Source organism: Falco peregrinus, chromosome 1, assembly GCF_023634155.1.
Source record: "Falco peregrinus isolate bFalPer1 chromosome 1, bFalPer1.pri, whole genome shotgun sequence".
Lineage (NCBI taxonomy): Eukaryota > Metazoa > Chordata > Aves > Falconiformes > Falconidae > Falco > Falco peregrinus.
Window position 1 is genome coordinate 26,795,538 of NC_073721.1, and position 24,190 is coordinate 26,819,727.

General features: G+C 40.4%; 1 protein-coding gene across 9 annotated transcripts in view; it reads right to left on the bottom strand.

The window, feature by feature from the left end:
* Window positions 1-23,726, bottom strand: part of EXOC6 (exocyst complex component 6) — a 95,811-nt gene extending 72,085 nt beyond the window's left edge. For 2 of the 9 annotated variants that reach the window (XM_027788978.2, XM_055793995.1), the window contains exons 1-5: window positions 23,523-23,726; window positions 2,861-3,032; window positions 1,522-1,569; window positions 1,305-1,395; window positions 354-399 (exon numbers count right to left, since the gene is read on the bottom strand). In XM_027788978.2, the coding sequence (XP_027644779.2) occupies window positions 354-399; window positions 1,305-1,395; window positions 1,522-1,569; window positions 2,861-3,032; window positions 23,523-23,644 (479 nt within the window). In that variant the 5' untranslated portion in view covers window positions 23,645-23,726. Of the gene's footprint in view, window positions 1-353; window positions 400-1,304; window positions 1,396-1,521; window positions 1,570-2,860; window positions 3,033-20,136; window positions 20,313-21,285; window positions 21,459-23,522 lie in introns of those variants that run through there. The other 7 variants (XM_055793996.1, XM_055793997.1, XM_055793998.1 and 4 more) reach the window with 7 other exon arrangements.
* Between the last annotated feature and the right edge of the window lie 464 nt (window positions 23,727-24,190).

The following is a 24,190-nucleotide window of genomic DNA, read 5'->3' on the forward strand; positions in this document are numbered from 1 at the left end:
TGAAAGACCTTTACTCCCTAAGGATCTTATTCTTGCTCCTTAAACTTTTTCAAGTATTAAAAAAAATACACTCTCCTTGGCATTTTATAATCATAATTTCACTGCATGTCATGTTTATTTACGTAAACATTATTTTTCATGGCAATCACTAAGCTCCTAAAACTCTGTATATTTAATATAACATTTGTTCACTTGTGGTTACAGTCTTGAAACACAGACAAGGTATTATGAAAAGAAGACTACACGTACCAAGCTACAGGACTTAGAATACTTACCTGTTTACATCTGTGTTTGCTATTCCATCCATTTACTTACAAATGTTGTATTTTACTCATAGAAATAAGTTCACTCACCTTTTTACATTCATCTGTTCTTTCAGTTTGCTGTACATTTCCAGCACTGCATAAAAACAAGCAGATTAAGCCATGGATCTTATTGCAGTTTTAGTTAATGAAAGAGGAAAATATATACTGCAAAGGACAAAACAAATGATAGAAAAGGATATGCTAACTTTACCTTATTTAATTCCTACTGCAACATAAATGTAATAAACTAGCAAAAAAATGTTCCAGAATGCAGCTAAGAAAAAAAAGAACTGAACTCTTAACAGCTTTTAAATAAAAAAGAATGAAGATGAAACAAAACAGTAGACAGCATATATATCAAGCATATGCATTAACTTACTACATACCATAACTTTATCTGCATTACCAGTCTATGACCTGTCTCCATTAAATGGCAACAGTACCACCTACTGTACCCATAACAAGTCAACAAGACTTTACAAAGAAGTCTCAAATCGTTTTACACCAATATCACAAATAGAATAAAACCCTTGTAGAGCTTTGTGCAATCCTCCAACATTACCTTTCTGAAACATCATTTAGAGCCCTTATATTTTATTAAATAAACACCTGTAATGACACAGAGCTGTAAGTACATCATCAAAACAGAATCATTAGTATTTTCACTAGAATTCAAACAGTTAAAACCACGTTCTTAAGCAACAAAGTCATTAGTTTTCATATTAAAAATATTACAACATTTAAAGCTGTAGGTGGCTACACTGTTTGCATCACTTGCATCTGTCTCGCTGCCTGCTCCCAAGGTGTCATAATTGCTCTACGTCAAATATTGTGAAAGACATGGAACCTACATGTTGACAACTTTGTAAAACCCATTACTTTTTTTGTTAAGCTGGATATTACAGGACCACAACTTAAAAAATAAAATTATTTTCCATTTTGGCTATTGTGACTTACTTTTTTCATTTGCTATCATATTTAGCTATAGGTCACGCTCACCTGGAAGACACAACCGTAGTTTTTCCACAACTGTTGTAATATTCCGTTGCTGAACTCTACATCGGATGATTTCCTCTGTCTGGGCTATCACCTTAGAGATTAAATAAAAAAAAAAAAAATAAAAAAAAAGGAAAGAAATTCACAATTAGATTATGCAAAAAAATTTAATTTGCTACAAATACTCATAATGCCCATATAGGAAGCATCATTTTCTCACCTCTTTCCCAGCATCCTGAAGCCTTCGGTTGGTATCAGTAACTTGGACCTTAAAAATAATTTCACCTTTGTTAGACAAATATGCATATATTGCCCTGATGTGACTGCTCACCCTTGTAATCAGATCATGCTTCATGAGAAACTTAGAACAAAGAAATGCAAATTCAAATTAACTCTACAGCTTGAACTTGAACTTTTGATCGCAAAGGGCTTTTGTTAACTTCAATTACTTATGACAGTTCTTTCTAACAGATTCTGTGGCAAACTTCTCAAATTTACTTGGGATTTTTGAACTTTCCTTGTTTCTGTAGGTCTGTCAAACAATTCAAATCATTGACCCAATTGACCACTGGTCCCTTTTTGATAACCTCAATGAGCTCTATGGGCCATTCATTGTCTGTAAGAAATGGTGATTGCATTTTATGGTAATTAAACATTCATACTTTGCTGAATGCAAACACTGGGTGGTTGATTAACATCAAACGTGGAAATCTCCAAACCACAGCAACATTTTAATGCTGCAGGTGCAGGCAAAGCTCGACCTCAGATTTTCCCACATAGTAAGTGACTCATTAGGTCATCATAATAAGGAAGCACATTCTAGTTTATTAAAAATCTCATTAATTTCTGAACAAAGATGCTCAATGACCTCATTGACGCTGTATTTGGTCTCTTGTTATCTGAATATCCTTTATATAATGCTCTTCTAATCATAACCTCTGATGAACTATGCTCATTCTGTCTGGTGTGCATATTTTGCTTTCAAAAGTGTAAAGAGAGCTAAAAGGGACAGATCTCATAATTCAATATTCTGCATTCTGATTTGGAAGTAAAACTTAGTTCTCATTTCTAATGAAAACTACTAATTCCACCTACTCTCCTACTCATTACAAGGTTAAGAAAATTTATTTTTCATGCATAATTCTAGTATTTTTATTTTTCTAATCAAGATTTTAGAATTTTCTAAGGTCTGACATATAAACACATGATTAGAAAAAGACCTATGAAAGAAATAATGGGTTTACCATTTATTGTTCTTTACCTTATGTGAAAGCCTTTAAAAAGGGGAAAATAATTTCGGTAACATTTTCTGAAAGCGTACATTTTAAAAAAAATCAGAATTAGACATAATAAAATATTCAGCTTTGTAAATGTAAATTACTGGATAAAGCAACACAGCTCCAATCACAAATCATAAATAATCCACTTTCAAAAAACTGTTGCAAACATCAGAGTGTATTGATAATCACTCAACTCTTAGTCTTCAGTAGAAGAGTCAAGATCCTTCTTTTAAATTCAAAGACAATGATACATGAAACTCTGAAAAACTAGTTCCTTACCTTTAATTTTTCTGCATCAGCCCTAACTTTAAGAAGTTCTGTAATAGCATCCACAAAGCCCTGATGGTGAAAATTGCACATCTTTTCTATCTCCCTGTCATGGTTACGTATGCAGGCATCTAGTTTTTCCATAAACCTCTGATGTGCATTTGGTTGGTCATCATACACAGACCTGTTTAAATACAAATAAGAAAATCAAAGTTTACTTTTTCCCCCAGTTAAAAACAGTACGTAAGGATTTTTATTGAAATCTACTTCTTAAAAACAAAAGCACACAAACTTGATGTTACAGTGGCATCATTTGTGATCCACTCCACCAAAATCAGCATTAAAAGAAAGAGATGGCGCAAAACTGAGAACTGAACCCAGCCCTTATGGCATTAATCCAGGTGCTTAACCAGTTACATCATGGTTGACCTGAGTCTCACTGGTCTGTTATTTATGCCCTAATGCTCAAATATGGGTACAAAAGAATTGGTTTCTCTGACTACCTCAAATAGCATGGATCACTTTTCCATCAAATTCCACTCTTTGCTAAATATAAAGAAGTGCAAACATACAAACTTGCTTTTCTGGTATTCCTAACACCAGAGTTATCTCACTAAATCAGGGTAAGGTGCTTCCAGCCAGAATGACCAGAGCACTGTGCTGGACCCCTGGCAGAAGGCAATCCCACTGCTCCCTGCTGCCGCCTGCCTGGCTGAACATCACCCAAACCAAAACCATGACACGCACATGCCTAAAGCTGCTGCCTCTATAGGACCTAACTTTCAGGAATGGCTAAAATCAGGTCTTTTGGTTTATTTTACTAACTGTTTGAATAGTACACCTATAAACCTCAAGCAGGAAACATGACTCCTGGAGAAATCACGGGCGTAGCTTGCTGAGCTGTGTCACACACAGAAAGCTGCATGGAAAAACGCTCAAGTGTGAGGGTGAGCAACGCAGAGAGAGGGCAATTTACAAGCCTTAGACTTTAGCAGAGGAAGCAAGAAAAGAGGTATTACAGAGAACTGTACCAGGAACAATGGTACGAAGTCTCCCAAGAAAGGTAAGGCACAGGCAGTTCCAAATAATTTGACATAGCAACAACAGCAAAGACAGGTAATTTTTGAGGCAGCTTTTCAGATGGAATGAGTGGCAATACAAGGCCAACAGCATGCTGGCCTGTTATCAGAAACAGCGTGGCCAGCAGGGCCAGGGCAGCCATTGCCCACTGTACTGGGCACTGGTGAGGCCGCACCCCGAGCCCTGTGTTCAGTTTGGGCCCCTCGCTACAAGACCGACATTGAGGGGCTGGGGCGGGGGCTGGGGCACGAGCAGCGGCCGAGGGGGCTGGGGCTGTTCAGCCTGGGGAGGGGGCGGCTCGGGGGGGCTTATCGCTCCCTGCAGCTGCCTGACAGGGGCTGTAGGCAGGGGGGGTCGGGCCCTGCCCCCAGGGAACAAGCGACAGGACAAGAGGGAACAGCCTCAAGCTGCACCAGGGGAGGTTTGGATTGGATAGGAGGAAAAATTTCTTCACTGGAAGGGCGGTGAAGAACAGGCTGCCCAGGGAGGTGGTGGAATCACCATCCCTGGAAGCGTTCAACAGACACGTAGATACGATGCTTAGAGGCATGGTTAAGTGATGGACTTGGCAGTCCTGGGTCAACAGTTGGACTTGATGTTAAAGGTCTTTTCCAATCCAAATGATTCTATGACATAGTCACACAGACAAACACACCTGTACTGCAGACTACAAGTGTTCAATAAGGTCAGGAGATCAAAAACCTGTTTGGTTTTTTAGCCTCTAATTTCCTTTCATAATTACAAAGTTTTCTCCAGAAATCTGTAAGGAGAAGCTGCTTTAAAAAAATAAAAATATATATATAAAAAAAAAATCTTAAGTTGGGTAGGAGGGGAAAGAAGCTTAACTTCCAATGCTCTCAGTGTTGCTTGCAGAAGTACAGTCTTAAGTTCAACACTTGGGCAACAGGGAGTCAAAGTCTCTAAAACTCTTGAGTGGAGAGAGAGTACTTCATTCCCAGTCTTCTCAGAGAAGTATGACTTCCCATATTCTTCAAGATCCTCTTTTCTAACCAAACAGCTGTGCTCTGCCAAGATCTGGGGTCATCAGCACCCGTTCAACAAGCCTATAGCTGAGTGTCTGACAAGAACTTGACCTTCCAAGGAAGAAAAGGGTATAGAAGAGATTGAAAGGGCTCTTGTAACTAGATTCTTCATCCTTTTTGAGTTCTTTTTCCCTTTGACAATACTCAGAGAAGCAACAAATCAGAGAAATGAGAAAGATAGTAAGCTGTCCTACACGCCAAAAGAAGCGAGCCAATTCCTGATTGCCTGCTTGCTATCGGTATTTTCTCAGGGAAAAATCTATTCAATAAAATATTGCTAGAATATCCTCCTTTCACTTATAGGAAAATAAGGCTAGGGTACTGAAAGGCAGGCTCTTTTCTCCAAAGTGCACCAGGTAAAAAAAAATCTAAGATTGTTGACCCATGAAGTAGTTCACAAAAGGAAAAACACCCCTCACCCTTTCCACCATCACAGCTCGAAATAACACCTGGAAGGAGCAAATGTGTGACAGTCAGCTTTTCCTCCTAAAGGTTCCTGTCAGACTGCCTGGAAAAGACCCCTCAAGGCTGCCCAGGATGACTGAGGTTTAAACCTCAGGGCTGTGGTGGAAGATCATGAGTGACCCAAACCTGCCAGTGGGATACACCTACACACAAAACCTGGTGCTGGATGGATGGAAAAGCAGCAAACTGGCCTGGGAAGAAAGAAAGGTGCAAGACACACAGTCAGCACTGAGTGAGCTCTCATTAGGCAACCTAATGTTCTGCATCTGAAGGCACAGGGGGAAGCGTGTAAACCGTACCACTGTTACCTGTAAAGAAATGGGGAAGGGATGATAAAAAGGTTCAACAACTGATGTTGCAGTGTTCCAAAATACACAGTACAAGCCAGTTACAGAAGTGCTGCTCTGTCTCTGTAAGAGTCCACTACAAGGTGGACAGAGGGACACCCATCTGTTTCCAGAGTACTGATCCTGGCAACAAATAAAAACATTAGGAGGACCAGAGGCATCAGATACTGCCTTCACAGATACTGGGCATGCATGAGCTTCCTCTGAATGGGCTGGACTCACCATCTATTCTGCATTGGATGCTAAGCAAAACCAGAAGAAAAGTTCAATTTATAACTGCTTCCTTCAGCCTTTTATTTAAGGGTGGGAGAAGTCTCCAAGTTTAGGTCTCCTTCCAATGCTTTCAAAGGGAAGTGAGAGAGAAGTATCATTATCACAAAGAGACTTCAATCTATCACTGTGTACTTATAACGGAGTTGTGCAACGTAACCATAAGTGAAAAAAGTAGTAAAGCACAGTAGACCAAATATACCTAAAATGAGAACAAGACTGTAAAAAGATGGTACAAGAGGAACTCCATACTTGAGTTTGTACCACCAAACTTTCTTTGGTGGTAGCAATGCAACATCTTTTTGCGCTTAATTATAGCCTGACGATTTTGGCATATCCACTAGCTGCAGTTCAGTATAGCTGTCTTGATACCTTTCTATCAATTTCAGATCTGCTAACACTGGCAAACATGCTATTAAAATACCAAGGAAAATAATTCGAGATCAGGAGATCTCTCTTTAAAATGTTATCAAACAATTCCAGACAACACAGCCAGAAATTCTGGAAGCACATAAGATATAGCATAGGCAAGACAGGACTCACTGTTACAAAAATCAGTATTTACTATTTTTTTCTCAATATGAAAGCTAATTATACTTCAGTCTAATGATAATGCAATACTGATTGATAATTCTCAGGGGTATTATCACAATATTTAATTCAAAATCATACAGAGAATAAATGTTTAACATTGGAGGCGGAAGAAATCAATACTGCACACATCCCCACACACTGCCTTAACCACAGAATTACCCTACCTTATTAAAATAATAGTTACTATTTTATGTGCTACGTTGTACTGTTTTCTGCAGGGATACTAATAAAATGGTGATCTGTCATCTAAAACAGTATTCTGATAGAGCTCCTTAAGATGCACCAGTAGTATAAATTTCAAATTAATTACATATGTAGACAGCTCCATCTTGTGGGAACAGTAACAAATCAACCCTCTTCAGCACACTCGTGAAAAAACTCCTGAGACAGAACTGCTTACCTTTAAAGAAATAAATCATCACAGTATTTAAAAGAAATTCACAGTTTGTATCACAACTCTCTGATCTAGGTGAGAAGTAAGATGATTAATTAAGTTTACTAACTTCCTCAAGGTGCTGTACTCTTAGGACACTATACACGTGCTATTTCAGAGGCTTTAGAAGGCAGCCTGACCTAAAGCACTAGCCTTTTTGCAAGTGTATTCAGAAGACCCATGCCACCTCTGGCCATGGACAGAAATTAAACTTACTTTCAAAACTGCAAACAAAACTGAGGCCATGCATGCCCCATCTACCCGTTACGGAACATCACACATAGTACAGTATGGTTTATTTCTGATACTGAAGCTCATTTTCCATAGATGTATTTCAAAGATTACTTACACTTATCTAAATAAAGTAATTGCCAGTTTTGAATAATTGTCTGAAGGTGTACATTTCAACAGATTATGGCACTGCAAGCAATCCTGACAGCAATTCTACACTTTTCAGAGTTAAACTATCAGGCAGACAAATCACCATATTATTATACTGTGGAGAGAGAGGTGGAATCCTGAAAGCATCCTATAGCTAATTCTTTTAAATTACAAGACAAAAGTAACAGAATTTACAATACACACACACATACACAGAGTTCTGCTGGGAAAACAGTAAGGAAGTGGTAACCCTTCCAGATGCATTTCTTCAGATGACGACTACTGCATGCAATTATACCTACCCTAAAAATCTCTCTCTCACTTCCAGTTGCTACACATACATCAGTGGGAAGTGTCATAAAAAGGGGCAAACATGCCTAGGCTATCAAGAGAAATTTTACTTGTGTAATATATAGTTCTTTCTATTTTTGTTTACACTTATACACGTCTGAATGAAGAGCCCCAAGATCCTCTTCAGCTTTACCAACTCCTAAAGTGGACATTGGTGGTCTGAAATACAGTGCAGACCTGAACTGAGCCAAACTGAAAAAAGTGATCAGTTTGTCTTGCAATTGCTTTCAACTTGTGATCTAAACAACTATAGGAACCTATAGACTACTAGTGATTGATTCACACCATGAAACTCTGAAAAGCAAGCTTTTCTGCAGGATGAGTCTTCGGGGTGGGGTGGGGGGGCAATTAGAGAAAAAAAAAAGAAGAAGATAAAATTGCTGATGTTGGAGACAGAAGTTTGTACTTGATTTTGGCACAAAGAGAGACCATTAACTTGAGTGACTTGTTAGACAACAGTACTGTGAATCAGTGACAGGGCAGGTACTATTTTCATTCCTAATTAATGGGGCAAGCAGGGCACCCATAAAAAGCACAAGCAGAGCTGAAGGATTTTTTGGTGATGTGTAGCAGGCTATTTGTCTGTATGTCCCAGAAATCTGTATATAGACAGAGACTTTTTTTTTTTCTGACTCACCCCAGCAACTGGACAGTATGAGTCATATTAATGCCACTCTAGATAAATACCAGATAGTGCAGAAAGTATTCGAAAGAGGAAAAAAAAATTAAGTAGGAATAGTCAGAAACAGCTTAACGTAAAGCAGAAAGATGTCTCAGTCGCTAACTTAGTTTTATTGTAATAGGAATATTTTTACCTTGATCTTGTCTTACCAGCTGGGCTGAAGGGAGAAAGACAAGCATAAACAGATTTTAATTCAGCTCTCAATAAAAAATGAAGGAGAATTTTCAGATATGCAACCATTTTCTAATTGAAGAGAATCTAACAAGGTTACTTTATACCATAAAAAAAAAAAAAACAACTAATTTTTTTATTTTGAAAACTGAAACACAATGTGAAAAGTAAGCACTTAATAGGTCTTACTGACAGTTTTGTGTTTACATGTAAAAGTCTATCAAAGCACCAGAGGGCACCATCCTATGCACAAAAATACCAGCTGCTGAGTAAGCAAAAAGGCTAATCTCCAGAGAGCTAAAATTCAGCCAAGAATCATAAAACCTAACCTGCCATGAATTCAACCTGACCCTTCACAAAATAGTAATTTAAAAAAAATCAATTATCCTCAAATCGTCTGAGATGACAACTCCGTACGTATGCTTTATCACTCTAAGCCACAATCTTCACAAACAGTTACAGCACTGCTTCAAAAATATATTTCTGCTATCATTTCATATAAATATTTTCTGGGCACGCAACCAGGATACACGACATTAAATGCCTGAGTGCAAATGGGATTAAGAAAGGATCAGCATTTCACTAAGGAGGGAAATAAAAAGTTACAGTCCAAAAAGAATCATAAAGCCCAAAAATTAATTTAATACATTGACCAGACTACCGGAAAGGTAGCCAAAGGATGTGCATATAGACGAGTAAGTATAAAAGGAGAGGAGCCTAAAAATACTTTTTGAGAGTTCAGTAAATACCCCAAATTTGTTTTTCCCCTCCTCATCTCCACTCTTCAACATCTATGTTACCTTCCCACTCGGAAATGAGAATAATCAGAACCCTGAACACAATTTCCACTGTAAGCTACTTGGTAGGAGTTTAGCATGGAAAAGCGAATTGCAAGAGTAATGAAAATGAAAACTGAAGTAATTTTGTCCCTTGTATCTATGGTAATAGCTGTAATTTTTCAAAGGTAAGCAGAACTACTCATGTACTCAGGCTTCAGGCAAAAACTTGAAGAGCCTATTTTATTAAAATTAAAAGCTCCATACTTTCCTAAGAAAATAATGATGCTGAAGATAATATGAATTCTTGGTTGGGGATAAATAACTGGCAATTAAAAATCATTACTAAAATGGTCTCTTAGATAACAAAAAAAATAATATTTAACAACCCTTTTTTGGGTTTTAAAAAATTCTATTATTTCTTGAAGGTTTTGGGGGTTGCTTTTGTGTATGTGTGTTTGTTTTTATAAATGGGCAACAATTCAATTTTTAATTGCAACCCATATTCAGGAGAAACATCTCCGAGCTTATGGAGCATTACTGTTAAGTTTTAGAGTGAACAATTTTTTTCCTATTAATCATTTATAATAATAGGTTCTAACAGCAGCAAAGACTCTTAAAACAGATCATGTATTTTTAAAATAGTAAAAAAAAAAACCCATGTCAGAAAACAGAGAAAAATATCAACCTCTTTACAGGACAAAGTAGCTCCTCACTAGTGACTTGCCCCCTTCCACCATTTTCACACATCCCCAACACATCCTGTTCTGTCCCATTCCTAGGATGAATTGCAGGTTCCCAACCCCTGCCCACATTGCCACAAAATCTTTTATTTCCTGATTACACAAGACATATGAAGCAATTAAAAACTTTTTGTATACATTCCTTTCACGATACTGATAATCACTTAGTAAGTGCCAATCAGTTACATCTCCATGAATGCTGTGATGATGATGGGAATTACACATATCTGCACAATAGTTGTATAAGTTTGACACGGAACGTAAGCCTGACCATGCAACTTCTGAGTTCCAAAGGATGCAAGAGAAAAAGATTCATTTGCAGAGCCTCAGATTCAGCATTGGGGGGAGGGGGGCGGGGCGCAGAAATAAATTTCACTGATCACTTTGATGAAACAAAGTCACAAAATAAAGAAACTTAGACATACAGTTTTTATTCCATTTTTCAAAGTAATACTTAAAACACACACACAAATAAACCAACTCTCAAAATGAAGGAACTATGCTTGTGGAAAATCATGTTTTTAGAATTTATATCCTGCTACCAAAGCCAATTTTGTACCGAGGCTAGAAATGCTTTCAACTAGCTCCCATATACATGCTGTAAGAAGTGGCCCGGTAGATGTTCGCCCTCTCCCTCCATTTCTGATTTGATTGGGTGTAGGGGGTGGTGGGAAAGAGATATTAAAAAAAGTTATAAAATGAAATAATATTTAAAATTCAAATTTGCACAATGAAGTTCAGTGGGACCAATGCAAGCACAAAACACTGACCATGCAAATTAGATTCTGCCCTTAAAACAGACCTGTCATTGTGACTATAACCATGGCATTCCTAAGCACGATACTGTATCACACACTCCATTTAAACTGCATTTTCACAGGAAACACTGCAGAAACTTCCTTTGTCCTACAATATACAAAGATATTTTCTGTTTACACAAACTGCAAACTTTGTAAGGTTTTTTCCATGGAGTAATTTTATATAGGTTGCTGCATACACCCTAAAAAGCTTTATAAAATAATATCCAGGTGTTTCCTGTAATTCAACTGGAGTTAGGGTAATAAGCACATTTCTTAAAACCTAAGCAGCCTTTCTATGCCAGGCTACCTAGGGTCCAGTTCTGCCATCCTTATTCATAATTACATCTTACCGCTCTATTTAAAAGATCGTATTACATGCCAGAACAATGTAGAACTCAAGCTATGCCCTCATCAGAGAAAAGATTTTATTAATCTTAGTTTAGCTGTTATGCTTTGCTTGCCTGGTTTTCCTGGATGTGCAATTTCTGTGAATTGTTCTCACTAATAGTATCCTGTTTCTATGAGCAGGAAAGGGCTGAGTACAGTTTGTTAGTTAACATTACTTCCTATAAGTAGGGCCCATATTCTGTAGTAGCAGCACTACAGCAGTCATTGTTCATGCTGGATAAGCAATGGATCACGCTGATGGCTGTTAATGGACATCCTCTGCAGCGAAACATGAACTGATAATCAGCAAACCCAGATTTGCAATAGACTTCCTCCTTCCTGTTTTTGCACTGCTGACCAAGGAGATGCCTCTTCCTGCTAAGCCTTTGTGCGACTTACTGATGTATGAAGCAAGAAACTGAAAAACAAGTGCTGCGCTACTCTTTTTTTTTTTTTTTAAATCAAATTTTGTGTTGTAATAGTAGATTTAAAGAAAAAAACCGCAAAAAAAGAAAATGCCAGCTTCATTCACTTTGGTATTAGCTATTGCCATGTAACAAAAGATCGAGTTTGACCATTTGTTTCATATACCTAAACAATACAGTGAAACCTATGTTATTTCATAGAAAATAAAATAAGAAACTGAACTCCATATAGCAATATTCTCATCTTCCCTTAATTTTCACAGACTATAACACAAATTGTTCCATTTTAGGAGCAATGGATTCATCTATAAATGAAATTGTGAGCTTCTGAAGTTCTTTTTAAAGATTTGATCAGATTTCTGTTACACATGTCCCAGTCATGGGACACTATTACACATAATAATACTTTGCCATCTAGTACAACCTATAGCTAATATGTCTTCTTCATCTGCGGCACTTTAGACATAATCCTCAAGATAAATACATACCAATTGTTTCAGTAGAGCCTTCACGAGACATACAAAATAGAACACACAATAGAATGGACACAAATGTCTAAGTTGCTTATTTCAATAAGCTTTGAATACACCACTATACAGATGTAAATGTATTCTTTTAGAAATCAAGAAGTTCCAGATTAAATGAAATATCCAATAACAAAAAAGTTTCAAAATCAACTGGATTAAGAATGTATTATATTACAACACAGATCAAACCAGGTAATTATTTGATGTGTCACATTCCTCTGCAAACATATTGTTAACGTTTGTTAACACTGTGAGCTTGCATAGGCTATATAATACATACAGATCAACAGTCTGTACTATTCATCCTTTGCACATGCACATCTTCCAGGATCACTGAAGAAAATGAAAGATTTTTTTAAAAAAGTCTGTTTTTAATTCAAAAGCCCAATCAAAACTAACTCACAATGTTTCTGCCTGCTAGGAAGCAGCCAACAGTGTTGAAGCAACTGACTTCCACTAGTCTTTGTTACCTTACTCCAGTCCTCTACCTGCTCAATAAACAGACTACACGGCAGAAAATCCGTTCATGCCCGAGAGAATATCTGTTCATGCACCCCACAGAAACTCCGCATTTCAAGAGGCGGCAGCATGCATTGTCTTCCTAATTAGGAGTTTCCTAAGTTTATGAAACAAAACAGAGCAAACATACAGTATAAAAAAGTATTAACTATGTTACTTTTATGCTGAAATTAACTAAAACCAAAACCCAAAATAAAACATTGCCTCGCTGAAATCAGTGGGGTGGAGATCCTTCAAAGTTACTCTGCACATAAGGAAGTGGGCAAATTGTGAAAGTCCCAGTGAAAGCTGCTACCAACACAAACATCTAAATGTCTGTAACAGAAAGGAGAGCGGAGGATATTAAAATTGAAGTACACAATACTTGAAAGTTTAAACACTTCTTTCTTAAGTTGAAATGCCTCAAAATTATCCCCCTAGGTAAACATACTACAGTATATGCATTATTAATTGTGTATTACTCTGCTTCATAGGAGAATTGCAAGTTACACTGCAGTTTTGCAAGCAAATTACTTTCTCTGAAGACAGTGGAAATCCAACTCACAGTATTAGGGCTGAACGCCTTTCTCATGCTCTGGCAAAACAAACAAAAAAAAGGTCCCAGCCCTCTCTGCAGGTCTCTAGTGCACAACTGTTCAAAGACATCTTTTAATTCCTCTCTGTCAAACCCCAAATCCTTCCATCAAGGCTCATGCACTCTAAAACCTGCTTCTTTCCTTCTTAGTACCTCTGTCAGTGATTAAGCTCCCTACTAGTTTGGTATTACTGGCAAAGGTTGAGGTACAGGAAGGGCTTCAGCCAGGCTCCAGGAGAGATCATTAAATCCTTCCTGCATAGAACAGTTTGTCAGGCATACAAGTAATTCCTTAGTAGGCACTGACAAGATGAGGAAGAGACGCATTGTTGAACACACTTTAAACTGAACATTAAATCGAACATGTGGTGACAGGGATTAGGTTTGAGCATTTCCAGCATCGCCAAATAATAGCCAGAAAGACTGGCAACAGCTGGATTTTACAACTAGCCATAGCAAGCCCTTCAGTAAGATAAAATCTGATGCGATTACTTGATGCTGATGCAAAGCTAGGTTGATGTTTTTGAACAAGTTAGTACTTAATAGTTTACTACAACCCATAGAAATAGTATCCTATTCCTAGCATTATCTGAGAAGCATTATTTAAGAAATATCAATCCTCATAGATTTTTATGAGCTTGTTTTAGTAGTATAATACATAAAATGCAACATGACAAAACTTGCTGAACTGCAGTTGCTGTAATTTCAGCCTTGTATGTGCAAACGCTCTAGCACTTACAGGTCAGAAACAGGCTTATATTTAATTCAATTCTGCTAAGGCTCCCCAGGTAGACATCTGTATTGAGGAAACTGCCAAGTCTCAGAGCAATGGTTCAGCAATGCACACAGAAAGATAAGAGTACAGAATATGCTGTTAGCTTCACCAAAAAATCTGCAAGAAACAAAGCACCCATGTGACTGGCATTTGTGAAGGATGTAAAATTATGCATATGGCAGGTCCAAAATCTGGGTCAACAGACACTAAATAAAATCAGCTTGAGGAATAAGTTGATGAAGAAACAACATGAATAACAATAACGATTGGCCTTCCTGAATTTAACTGATGTAACAGTGAACAGCCATTCATATGATGAGAAGGCTAAATTTAGATGACACACAATAATACAAACTGCATGAACCACGTATCAAGTACACTATTCTGGATCTCTCAGCAGATGATCTCTATTTTAAAAGCTTTACTGTATTTTGAAATATGTTTCCTAAACACGGGAACAATTTCAAGCTCTTTGGTAATGCTTGCGAAACTGGAGAGAACTATTTCAGAAGTATTATTCATATAGGTTACTAGTTAGGTTAAACCTTCACTTGGCAGTTGCCCATTTGGAATACACAGCAAGAACTGAGTCAGAAGCTGATGCATGAATACTTAAAAAGATCAAGATAACCTGATTCGCAGACATGTATTTCATGACAAACTTAATCAGCATTGAACCTAAAGATTTTTTTGCACAACAGAAAAATGCAGTGCAGGTATCGTTACCCACAAACAGTTTCAGGCTTTCTAAAAAGTTGAGTACTATGTTGAAACTTGCAGCAATGGAAGCAAATCCTCACCTTCTTCTAAAATATTTCTGCCACCAACAGCAGATCTGCCTGAATTATCAGGCTAGCTTACAGAAAAATCAGAACTGCAGTTCTGTCGCTGAATATATAAATACCAGATTAATCAGCCTACAACACGCACTCTTCTTACACTGTTTTGAGTCTATGTAATGGAGTAGTGATAAAAAAAATATTGCTTTTTTATAGCAATATACATGGTGATAGACCTGCTCACATAGACAGTTGCTTTATCTGACTGCTGCCTTTCAACTTAAACACTCAGGATATCATCAGATCCTGCAGCAAGTAACAAAATGTGCAACTGACACTACAAGCCAGCAGGTCATTCTCCTTACTCTATAGCAACCCAGTTGCAAAATGGGAGTTAGCTATTACAGTAAAGGTAAACCAATAAATAAATATACATCAAAGTACACTCCGCGACCTGATCCAAAAAAAGACCACAGCTAACACACACAGAATTTCTAGTTCCTCTGGGCTACTTTGTAACTTCAGTTTGAAAAGGAACAAAGAATGAACACATCAACTTGAAAACTGAGCAGGGCTTAAAGACAGACCACTGATGGGGATAAAAAACAAACAGTATACTGATTTTCAAACCATAAAAAAAGCCTACAATACTGTAAAACATTATCATACTATTTGAAATTGAAATACATGATCAAACTATTTCAGTTTTGACTCAAAGCATCAGCTGATGATCTCAGACTCTTCTTACATTTGCTCTATATTTAAAAGATTAAACTATAGAGAAAAAGGTGAGTTACTGGCTCACAGTCCAAAACCAAAATAATGAAAACACAGAAAAATGCCTTTAGACAACCATACCTGACAAGTAAGACCACAGTGCAAAAAATGAGGGCAACCACACTTTGTCATTGGATAACCACATCACAAATCCTCACAGCCCATTGGCAAGTGCTCAGAAAAAATACTTCCCAGCCTGTGACTGTGTTAACACTGTACTGTCTTCCCACTTCTAGAGAAGTCTGCCTGTGCTACTGCTTAGTAACCATTCTGCTAAAGATACAGATTCATACAACTAAATCATACCTGCTTGTAATAATAATGTATGCTTTCAGTAAAACAAGTTACACTGAGGTTTCAGAGCATCCCATCATACTCCAAAGGGTATTTGTTCATTTGGCTTTGGACAGACCCCCCTCAAATGAGTATTTCCAAAATACAAATTATAGCCCCCAGTCCGGGCAAAACACCTGCAATTGCAAAGTGTACCACAACTCAAGCAGCAGAGATTCTCACTCTGTATTTCTGCCTCCAAATTTTCTTAGAAACTTTGATCGGGAAAGGACAAAACAGTCTTGCCTGGACCACTATTGCTACCTTCACTTCCTTGATTTGGTCCTCTAACGATGCCTTACTGAAGCGTGCCTTTTACTTTCAGCTTTTCTACAACACAAGGACAGAAGTTCAGGATGAACAGTTATCAATCACTTCTAACACTTCATCCATACACATTTATAAGGCTCACAACAAATACACATCCTACCTCCAAACTCTATTCAACCTACAAAAGCAGCACCATGCAGAGGTGATTTTGCTTTGCAGCTGGGTGGCTCAGTGCAGCTTTTACCAGTGCAATGCAGTCCTAGGTCAGTGGAAGGTCATCGCAGCATACTGCGGCATCAGACAGAAACTCATCAACCTAACATCTCTTGGCGGTGTGATTCCCGTAGCCAGAGACAACATGCCAGTGACATGTCTTCATAGGAAACCCTCTAATAACTCTGCAAAGAAGTTTCATGGCCAGCAGAACTTCCAGCAACCTAGAAGGGGCTCTGACATCTACCAGGCAACAGCTTGGTGATGGCAGATCTCAGGAGCAGAGGAAGAGAGGTTGTCTCAAAGCATTTTTACACTGACTGTCAAGGAGCACTTTCTGAGCTCCGATTGTGGATCAAAGCCACAGAGTACATCCCACTTACAGATACATCAATAGACATAGCACCTCCTCATCGACTTCACCTTAGCTACAAAATTGCCATCATAGATTCCCTTATAATTTTTAAATTTTATTTTAGTTTTGTATTAGTTGTTTAGTCAACTGATTGTGGACATGGAGGTACTCCTCTGACAGGCAGTGCATGGGGATCACAGAACACTGCAAACTCAATGTGCAGCTCACGAGATGAAGTGCTCAGAAAAATTCTACCATATGCTTATGCAATACATTGCCAAGCTAGAGCTTAAGAATTAATTTATTTATTTTTTAAAATGGGCTTTGAAATATTACACATTACCACAAGGTCAAAGAGACTCATAAGTATAGGATATCAGGATGCTGGCAGAACAGAGTCTTCTACACCGTTGAGCTCCACTTTGACCTATTTCAACCAACATAGCTAACCAGCAGGCAAGGTCAATTATTTTCTTCTGAATATAATTTATCTTATTAATTACCCTGGCATGTCTGACAGAGTATTTAAGAAGTATGGAAAACACTCTTAAAAATTGATTCTTGGAATTTTATTAATAGGTATTTCTGTGGAGTTCAGTGAGGGCCTGGAAGTTTCTTGTTGTTAACTTTTTAATGTGTTTATCTTTTTTTTGAGAGAGAGAGAAGGATATGGACATTGACTTTCTTTTTTGTCTTTTTCCTTTATAAATATTAGAAATGCACTGACAACTCTCCCTGGTTTTGCAAAGCCCAACAGTATGTATATGACATGAATTGTAAGATATTAACACGTTATATAAAAAGGTGAGAGTGATGAGCTTTTAACAAGTGTTGTCATTAATCTCATTTAGTTAGCCATTAAAGCTAGAAAGATGTTGATAAAAGCTTCACAGAGTCTGCTGAAAAAGTCAGTCCTGGTCTGTTTTATACACAGTCTGCCTATTTAATGAAAGTTATGTTATACAGTTGATTTAAGTCTTATTTATAACAATTCAGTGTGTGTCACTAAACTTAGAAATGCAGGTTAAATACCAGAAATTTCAAGTCAATAAATTCATCCACTTAAAATTTAAAAAGAAAATTAATAAAATAAAATACAAATTAATCAAATACAATCTCTTCGTTTTATATTTCTTGAGATGCAGAGCAATCTTTAGGAGCTAACTTATGCTCCTAAATAGTTAATAAGCCCAACTGTACTAGCTGTACTTTCATTCCTCCTATGAAGAACCTGCATTTCACATTCCTATACATGGATGGATCTCAGCCCTAGAAAATCACCTGCAGGGTCAGTCTGTATGTTGTTCCTTATCTGTAAGTTACACACAAAAACATTATGTGTCAAAATATGCTATTAATTTTTATATCATAAGCACAAATGATGCTGCTCTTCTAGCAGCGTAGGAAACAACACCCTGGCAGAGACAGCTATACCAAACTTGCAAACAAAACACTAAAGAAAAACAAGACCAGAAACTTGTTTCCATGGAATCTACACATGGCCCACAAAAAAATTACACTTTGTGAAGCATGGATGCATTAGGAAGATATTAAGATCTTGATATGAACAATTAAGGATAAGTCAGATCTTGCATATCCTACGATCTTCAGCATTTAGCGTTACCTCATGCTACTTATCCAAACTGCTCACTTTGAGCCCCTTCTTTTGTTCTGCTGTTTAAGTACATTAAGTTGGTACTTCATTTCATGTCACAATGCTATATTCTCCCAGCATTACAGACCATATATTACAAAAACATTCCATCTCACGTAATGAAATGAATGCAATTTCAGTCATTACATGAGAAAACTGGCATCAATGTCTTCTACGACTGGAAATCGATGGATCACTTTATGTTGTAGCCTTATGCAACTGTACATAGAATTACTCATTTAATTTCTTTGATTTATTATATTGTTTAGCACGTAAAACCTAAATCTCATGCAGAAAATAATGTTCCATTTCACATTTATGCTTTTGTTCACTGAAACAAGTCTTGAAATTAGATGTGGGATTTTAGACTTTTCAGTTTCACACAGCAATTCACAAATTTTAACATACATAGATGAAGAGATTGCTACAATTTTGATTTTAAACACTGCTGTTCTTGTAAAATAGCAGCATATTTCTGTGATGTTGGCCGGACTTCTTTCAAGACACTCAGCCAGGTGTAACCATTTTTTAGCCTCATTTTTTGATTTGTAAATGAATACTAGAGGTTAAATCAGACCAACATGCACCTCTTTTCTAAAAATTCTGAAGGTCAGCAATGCAAAACTCCCCTTCTACAAAGTCAGTATAATAACAAAATTGGTAAGACAGATGAGATACTAACAGGAAAAGAAAGGACAGGAACACGCAAGGAAATTAAAAAACTAAACGTTCATATTTATACAAATTTTGACACATTTTAATGTTTAATATGGCTAAGAGATTCATATTGTCCCTTCCCCCTTTTACATCCCTCCCTCATCATTTGTGGTTCCTAAACATGCTGCCTTCTACTGTGCAGCCTGATCTCTGCAAGCCCTTAACGTAGGTTCCTCTGATACAAGCTCTATACTGGAGATGGTAGCAAGATTTCAATTCTATTTAATATTTTGTTGCTAAGTTTTTTTGTTTTGGTGTGCTTTCTGCAGACATCAGCTTCAACCTGCCTGGGCTTGTTAGCTGAAACATGGCTAAACTGCCTTCAGGGACAACTCAAGTCTGAAACCATCTCTGCTACTCTCTCTCAGCCCGAGATCACAAACTCTCACAGGTGAAGCATCTTGTGATGCTCAGCTTCAACACCTAACACTGTATTCCCAATACCAGCTGTGTTTAAGGAACAGGAAGGGGAGATCAGAACGCAGTTTGCTCTGGGCTGGCCCCCAAGACCAGGCTGACCCAACAAGCAGCCCCTGGGTGATGTCTGCGCCACCCCACCACATTGAAGACTGATTAGCCCAGCCTCGCAGAAATGCCCAGACTGATACTTCCCACACAGCCCTCAGCACTGGAGGCCTGCTGCAGAGATACACAGACAACCACAAAATCATTCGCTGCAAAATCCAAAGGGACTCATTTCACGTGCAATGTACATTTCTCTTCCATCAGTTCTGGCACTGGGTTCCCCATCTGCACACGCCGTGTTCGTCCTTTCCCAGCCCTACCCGCGTTCTCCAGCAGGCACCATCCCCTCTGCAGGGAAAGCCAGCAGCGCCATGGTGCTCACCTCTTCGAATCATGCTGCCACACAAACCGCCTTTTCCAGTTGCCTGCACGCAGGCTCTCCACATCTTCCCAAAAAGATAACGTGCAAATTCACAGTCTGTACTTCTTCCACTTCTTTCAGACATCTCTAATCAGGGAAGCACCAGCACAGCTCCAGGTTGAAGATGCCCATTCCCCCTGCACCTCCGCCATGACCCAGCCCCTCCAGGCCCTGTACTTCCCTCCCCAGCACCTTCCTTGCCAACAGGAGAGGTTAAATAAAACCTTTTCTTCAACGTGCAGGCTACGCCATTTGGCGGTATACGGAATTGGAGGGAAAAGAACAAAAAATAAACAAAACCCATTGAAGTCATGGCATTTCAGAAGCGCTCTGCACACATCTCCTGAAGGAACCCGGCAGAGGCAGGAGGTTCCGGCTGCACAGAGAGGAGCCCCGCAGGCACGGATGAGAACACCCACCCGCTGCACGCTGTCGGTCCCGTTCTCGGCGCTGACCCGGGGGTGCCGGCACACCCCCGGGAAATGCCCCGTGCCCAAGCGCGGGGCAGGAGCCTCCCCCGTTCGGGCGCCGGAGAGGCCGGCGCCGGGTTACGTCAGGGGCCCCCCACCCGGCCGCCCCCGGCGGGCCCAGACCCGGCGCCCCGTGTCGAGGCGCCGCTCCGGCCCACCGCGTCCACCCCCGCCGGAAGGCGGGCAGCGCTCTGCTTCCCCGGCAGACGATGACAGAGGAAGGCCAGCCCGGGCTCTGGCGCACGGCCGCAGCAACCGTCGGCCCTGTCAGCGCCGCCGGCCCGCGCATGACAGCCGCCCGCGGCCGCGCCGGTACCGCTCCCCGCCCGCCCGCCCGCCCGCCCCGCACCGCGCCGCGGCGGCACCTTCTCCCTCCAGCACCTCAGGGGGGCCGGGGCGCGGCGCCCCCGCAGGGCCCGGGGCCGGAGGCAGCGGCCGGGTCTCCGCTGTGAGCCCCGAGGGCTGCGCATCCCCTCCGGGCCCGGAGCGGCCTCTCCCGCCGGAGCGGCCCCGCGGTGTCTCTGGGGAGGAGCTGTCAGAAAGCGCGGCCGGGCCAGGCCGGGCCGGGCCGGGGCTCCCCGGGCTGGCGGGGCGGGAACCCCCACTCGCCGTCGGCGCCGCGGCCCTCGCCACCCCTCACCTCAGGGTGGGTCCCACGCAGGCCGTGTCGGTGCTCTCGATCTCTTGCAGGATCCGATCATGCTCGGGGAGACTCTCCGCCATCTTGGAGGGGAGGGACCCGGCGGCCGCGCCGCTGCGAGAGGCGCCGGGGAGGGACCAGGGGCGGAGGCGGCCGCGGAGCCGGGCTGCGGGCAGCGCTGGGGAGGGCAGCGCTGGGGAGGGCTTACCGTCGCCGAGGGGGGCAGGCGGCCGGGGCTGGGGCGAGGAGGAGCAGGTCGCACCGGGTCCCGCCCGCCCGGTTCGCCCCAGCTCGCCGGTGCCCTGAGGCCCCTGTCAGGGGCAGGGCTGCTCTGGGGGATCCCGGCAAAGCTCCTCCATCCCCCGGGCACCTCCGGGCGCTGATGTCCCCTGGAGATCGCGGGCAGCTAGCCCTGCCAGGGGGCACCCGCGCAGCGCCCTGTAACGGAAGCGGGACACCCACCCCCCGGCCCGGCCCCGCTGCGGACGGGCGGGCTGCCCTTCCCGCCGCCCGCTGCACCGCGCTGCAGGGACGCCTTGAAGGCTTATAGGGTCAAAACTGACCTTTTCCTCTAGCCTACTTCTGTTTTGTTTCTTGAGGTGTTTTTTAAAAAAAGATCATTGGCTTTGCGTTTACCTGCTGCCGCTCCCGTACACGCGCGCCGTGCCAGTCCCAGCAGGGGGGCGGCGGCGGCGGCGGCACCGGCCCCTGAGGCGAAAGCTCTGCGGGAGCTTCTGCGTTTGGGTTAGGTCACCGGCTTCTCGCCTTCCTTTCTTTATGTGACAGAAATCTGGGGGTCGGGTAGAACCACCAAAAGTGCACCTTTTTGTGCACTGGCTTGCCGTGTTACTAGAAACTGACATGTTGCTTCCCAGTGCCCTTGAGAATGTGTACTTCATTTTTCAATGAAGGAGCAATAGCCCATTTTCTATTTAAATTATACACTTTGTGGTTTGTGGCCAAAGATGAGCTAGTCCTTGGGTTTTGCATGCTCAGGAGACAGGATACACCTGCTTTCTGGGCAAAGTTATCTGTCCACAAGTGGGAAACCAACATGAAAGAAACAGGCCTCAAGTGTAAAACTTCAGGTGATGTATGGCTGCTTCTCCAGTGAGGAACTGACAGCAGCTTACAACTGCGAATACATCAAAGTCTATAGACACCAGCCAGCTACGATCGCTTGGCACCCTTCCAGTTACTGTAATCAAATTCATCGGCTCCGCTACCCTGGTGCAACTACACCTGGACGCTAGTTAATAAATGGCACTGCAGACTGCGTACACCTTGCCTGCGCTTGTGGTTTTATAATATTCAGTGCTGATTCAGATGAATTTATTGATGGCACCTACTAAATCAACAAGGATTATTCCAAATATTCCAAATGCAGACAAATGCCTGCAAAGTGATAATAGGAAAAATCCTACAGGCTACTGCTGCAGTAGTATTTTCTTCAAGAAATCACTCAAATGCAGTAGCAATCTTCCCATGTTCCTTTTTTTTTTTTTTTTTGCCCATCAGCAAATTACTGATGTAATAGATTGATACATACATTTTCACGGTAAATTAAGTTTTCTTTCTTTAGCCTAATAGTCACTGCAACCTGACACCCACGGTGCCAGGCAGGCTATTTTTAAAACTCTTCTACAGATACTGACAATATACTTAGACACATAGTATATTTTATGCATTACTTTTTTGTAGGAATGAATATGCAGAGGAAGGTTTTTTCACTTGCACTTTTACCATTGAACAGTTTGCATAAGCTGCAAATCAAAAAAAATACTAAAATCTTCAGGTATTTAGGAATATCAACAGTAAAACAAGTACTTGTGTCTTTAGTGATTAAAAAAAGCTGCATTTATTAAAAATTTAAGAATAAGAAGCAATGAATTCTTTAAAAATGTAGCTGTTAACTTCAAACTAAAACCACAGCTACACAAAAGAGCAAGTTTCCCCTTGTTTTCATATTTAAAAGTAATTTCTTCCTTCACAGAGAATCTGCAGCCAGCCTTCAGTAAACAGATAGCTTTGTCCTGGTTAAAAAGAAAGAGCTGAGTAGGTGACCTTGGTTTGTATTTTTCATTTAGGACCAATCACATTGAAATTAAGTTCAACTTTCCTGTGGATTTCAAGGTCAGGAAAACAAAGTTTCTAATATATTGGGCTGACCGAAAGAACAGCTATAGAATGGAACAAACCCATCATAAACTATATAATATTATGTAAAAGATGCATACCTTAGGGTGGTTCCAAGAGGCAGCTCAAAGGACTGGACCTCAGCAAGGGCATTTTCATATATCTGATCTTTGTTTTCTTCTAGATACAATTCTGACAGATTTGACTTGCTTTTCCTTGCCATAGATTAGCATAAAATTAGTCTCACTTTAGGAGACGACTTTCATTCTCATTATGATCGTTGACTAAGCGACTCCGTTGTCAGCAAAACCAGGCATGAAAAAACAGATCCTGCGCTAACCTCGTGACTCCTGAGGACTTTGTGTCCAAGAATGGTGCACAGCTGCTGCTTTCCTGTCTCTGCTGGTAACATTTGTCTCGTATGCAGTACCCAGGCCTGCACAATCTTTTGTGTGTGTGTGTGTTAGATTTATTTATCTCAACATGAAATTTACTACCAAAATAATGTTTTGACATCCTGGAAATAGTTCACCAGTAATAAATATTACCCCTGAAATTTAGCCAGTTTGAAAACACAATTTTAAAGTAATTTCAGACACTAGATATTAATGCTCAATATTTCTGTTAAGTTTTATGAGATTAATCTTTTTTTTTTAATAGTGCTTTTTTCCTTTTGCTGTGTAAAAAGCCTGCACACAACAAGAAATTAGCTGGGTTTATGAAGCGGGTTTATGGCCCTTGCAAAGCAAACTGGAAAAGCAGAGAAACT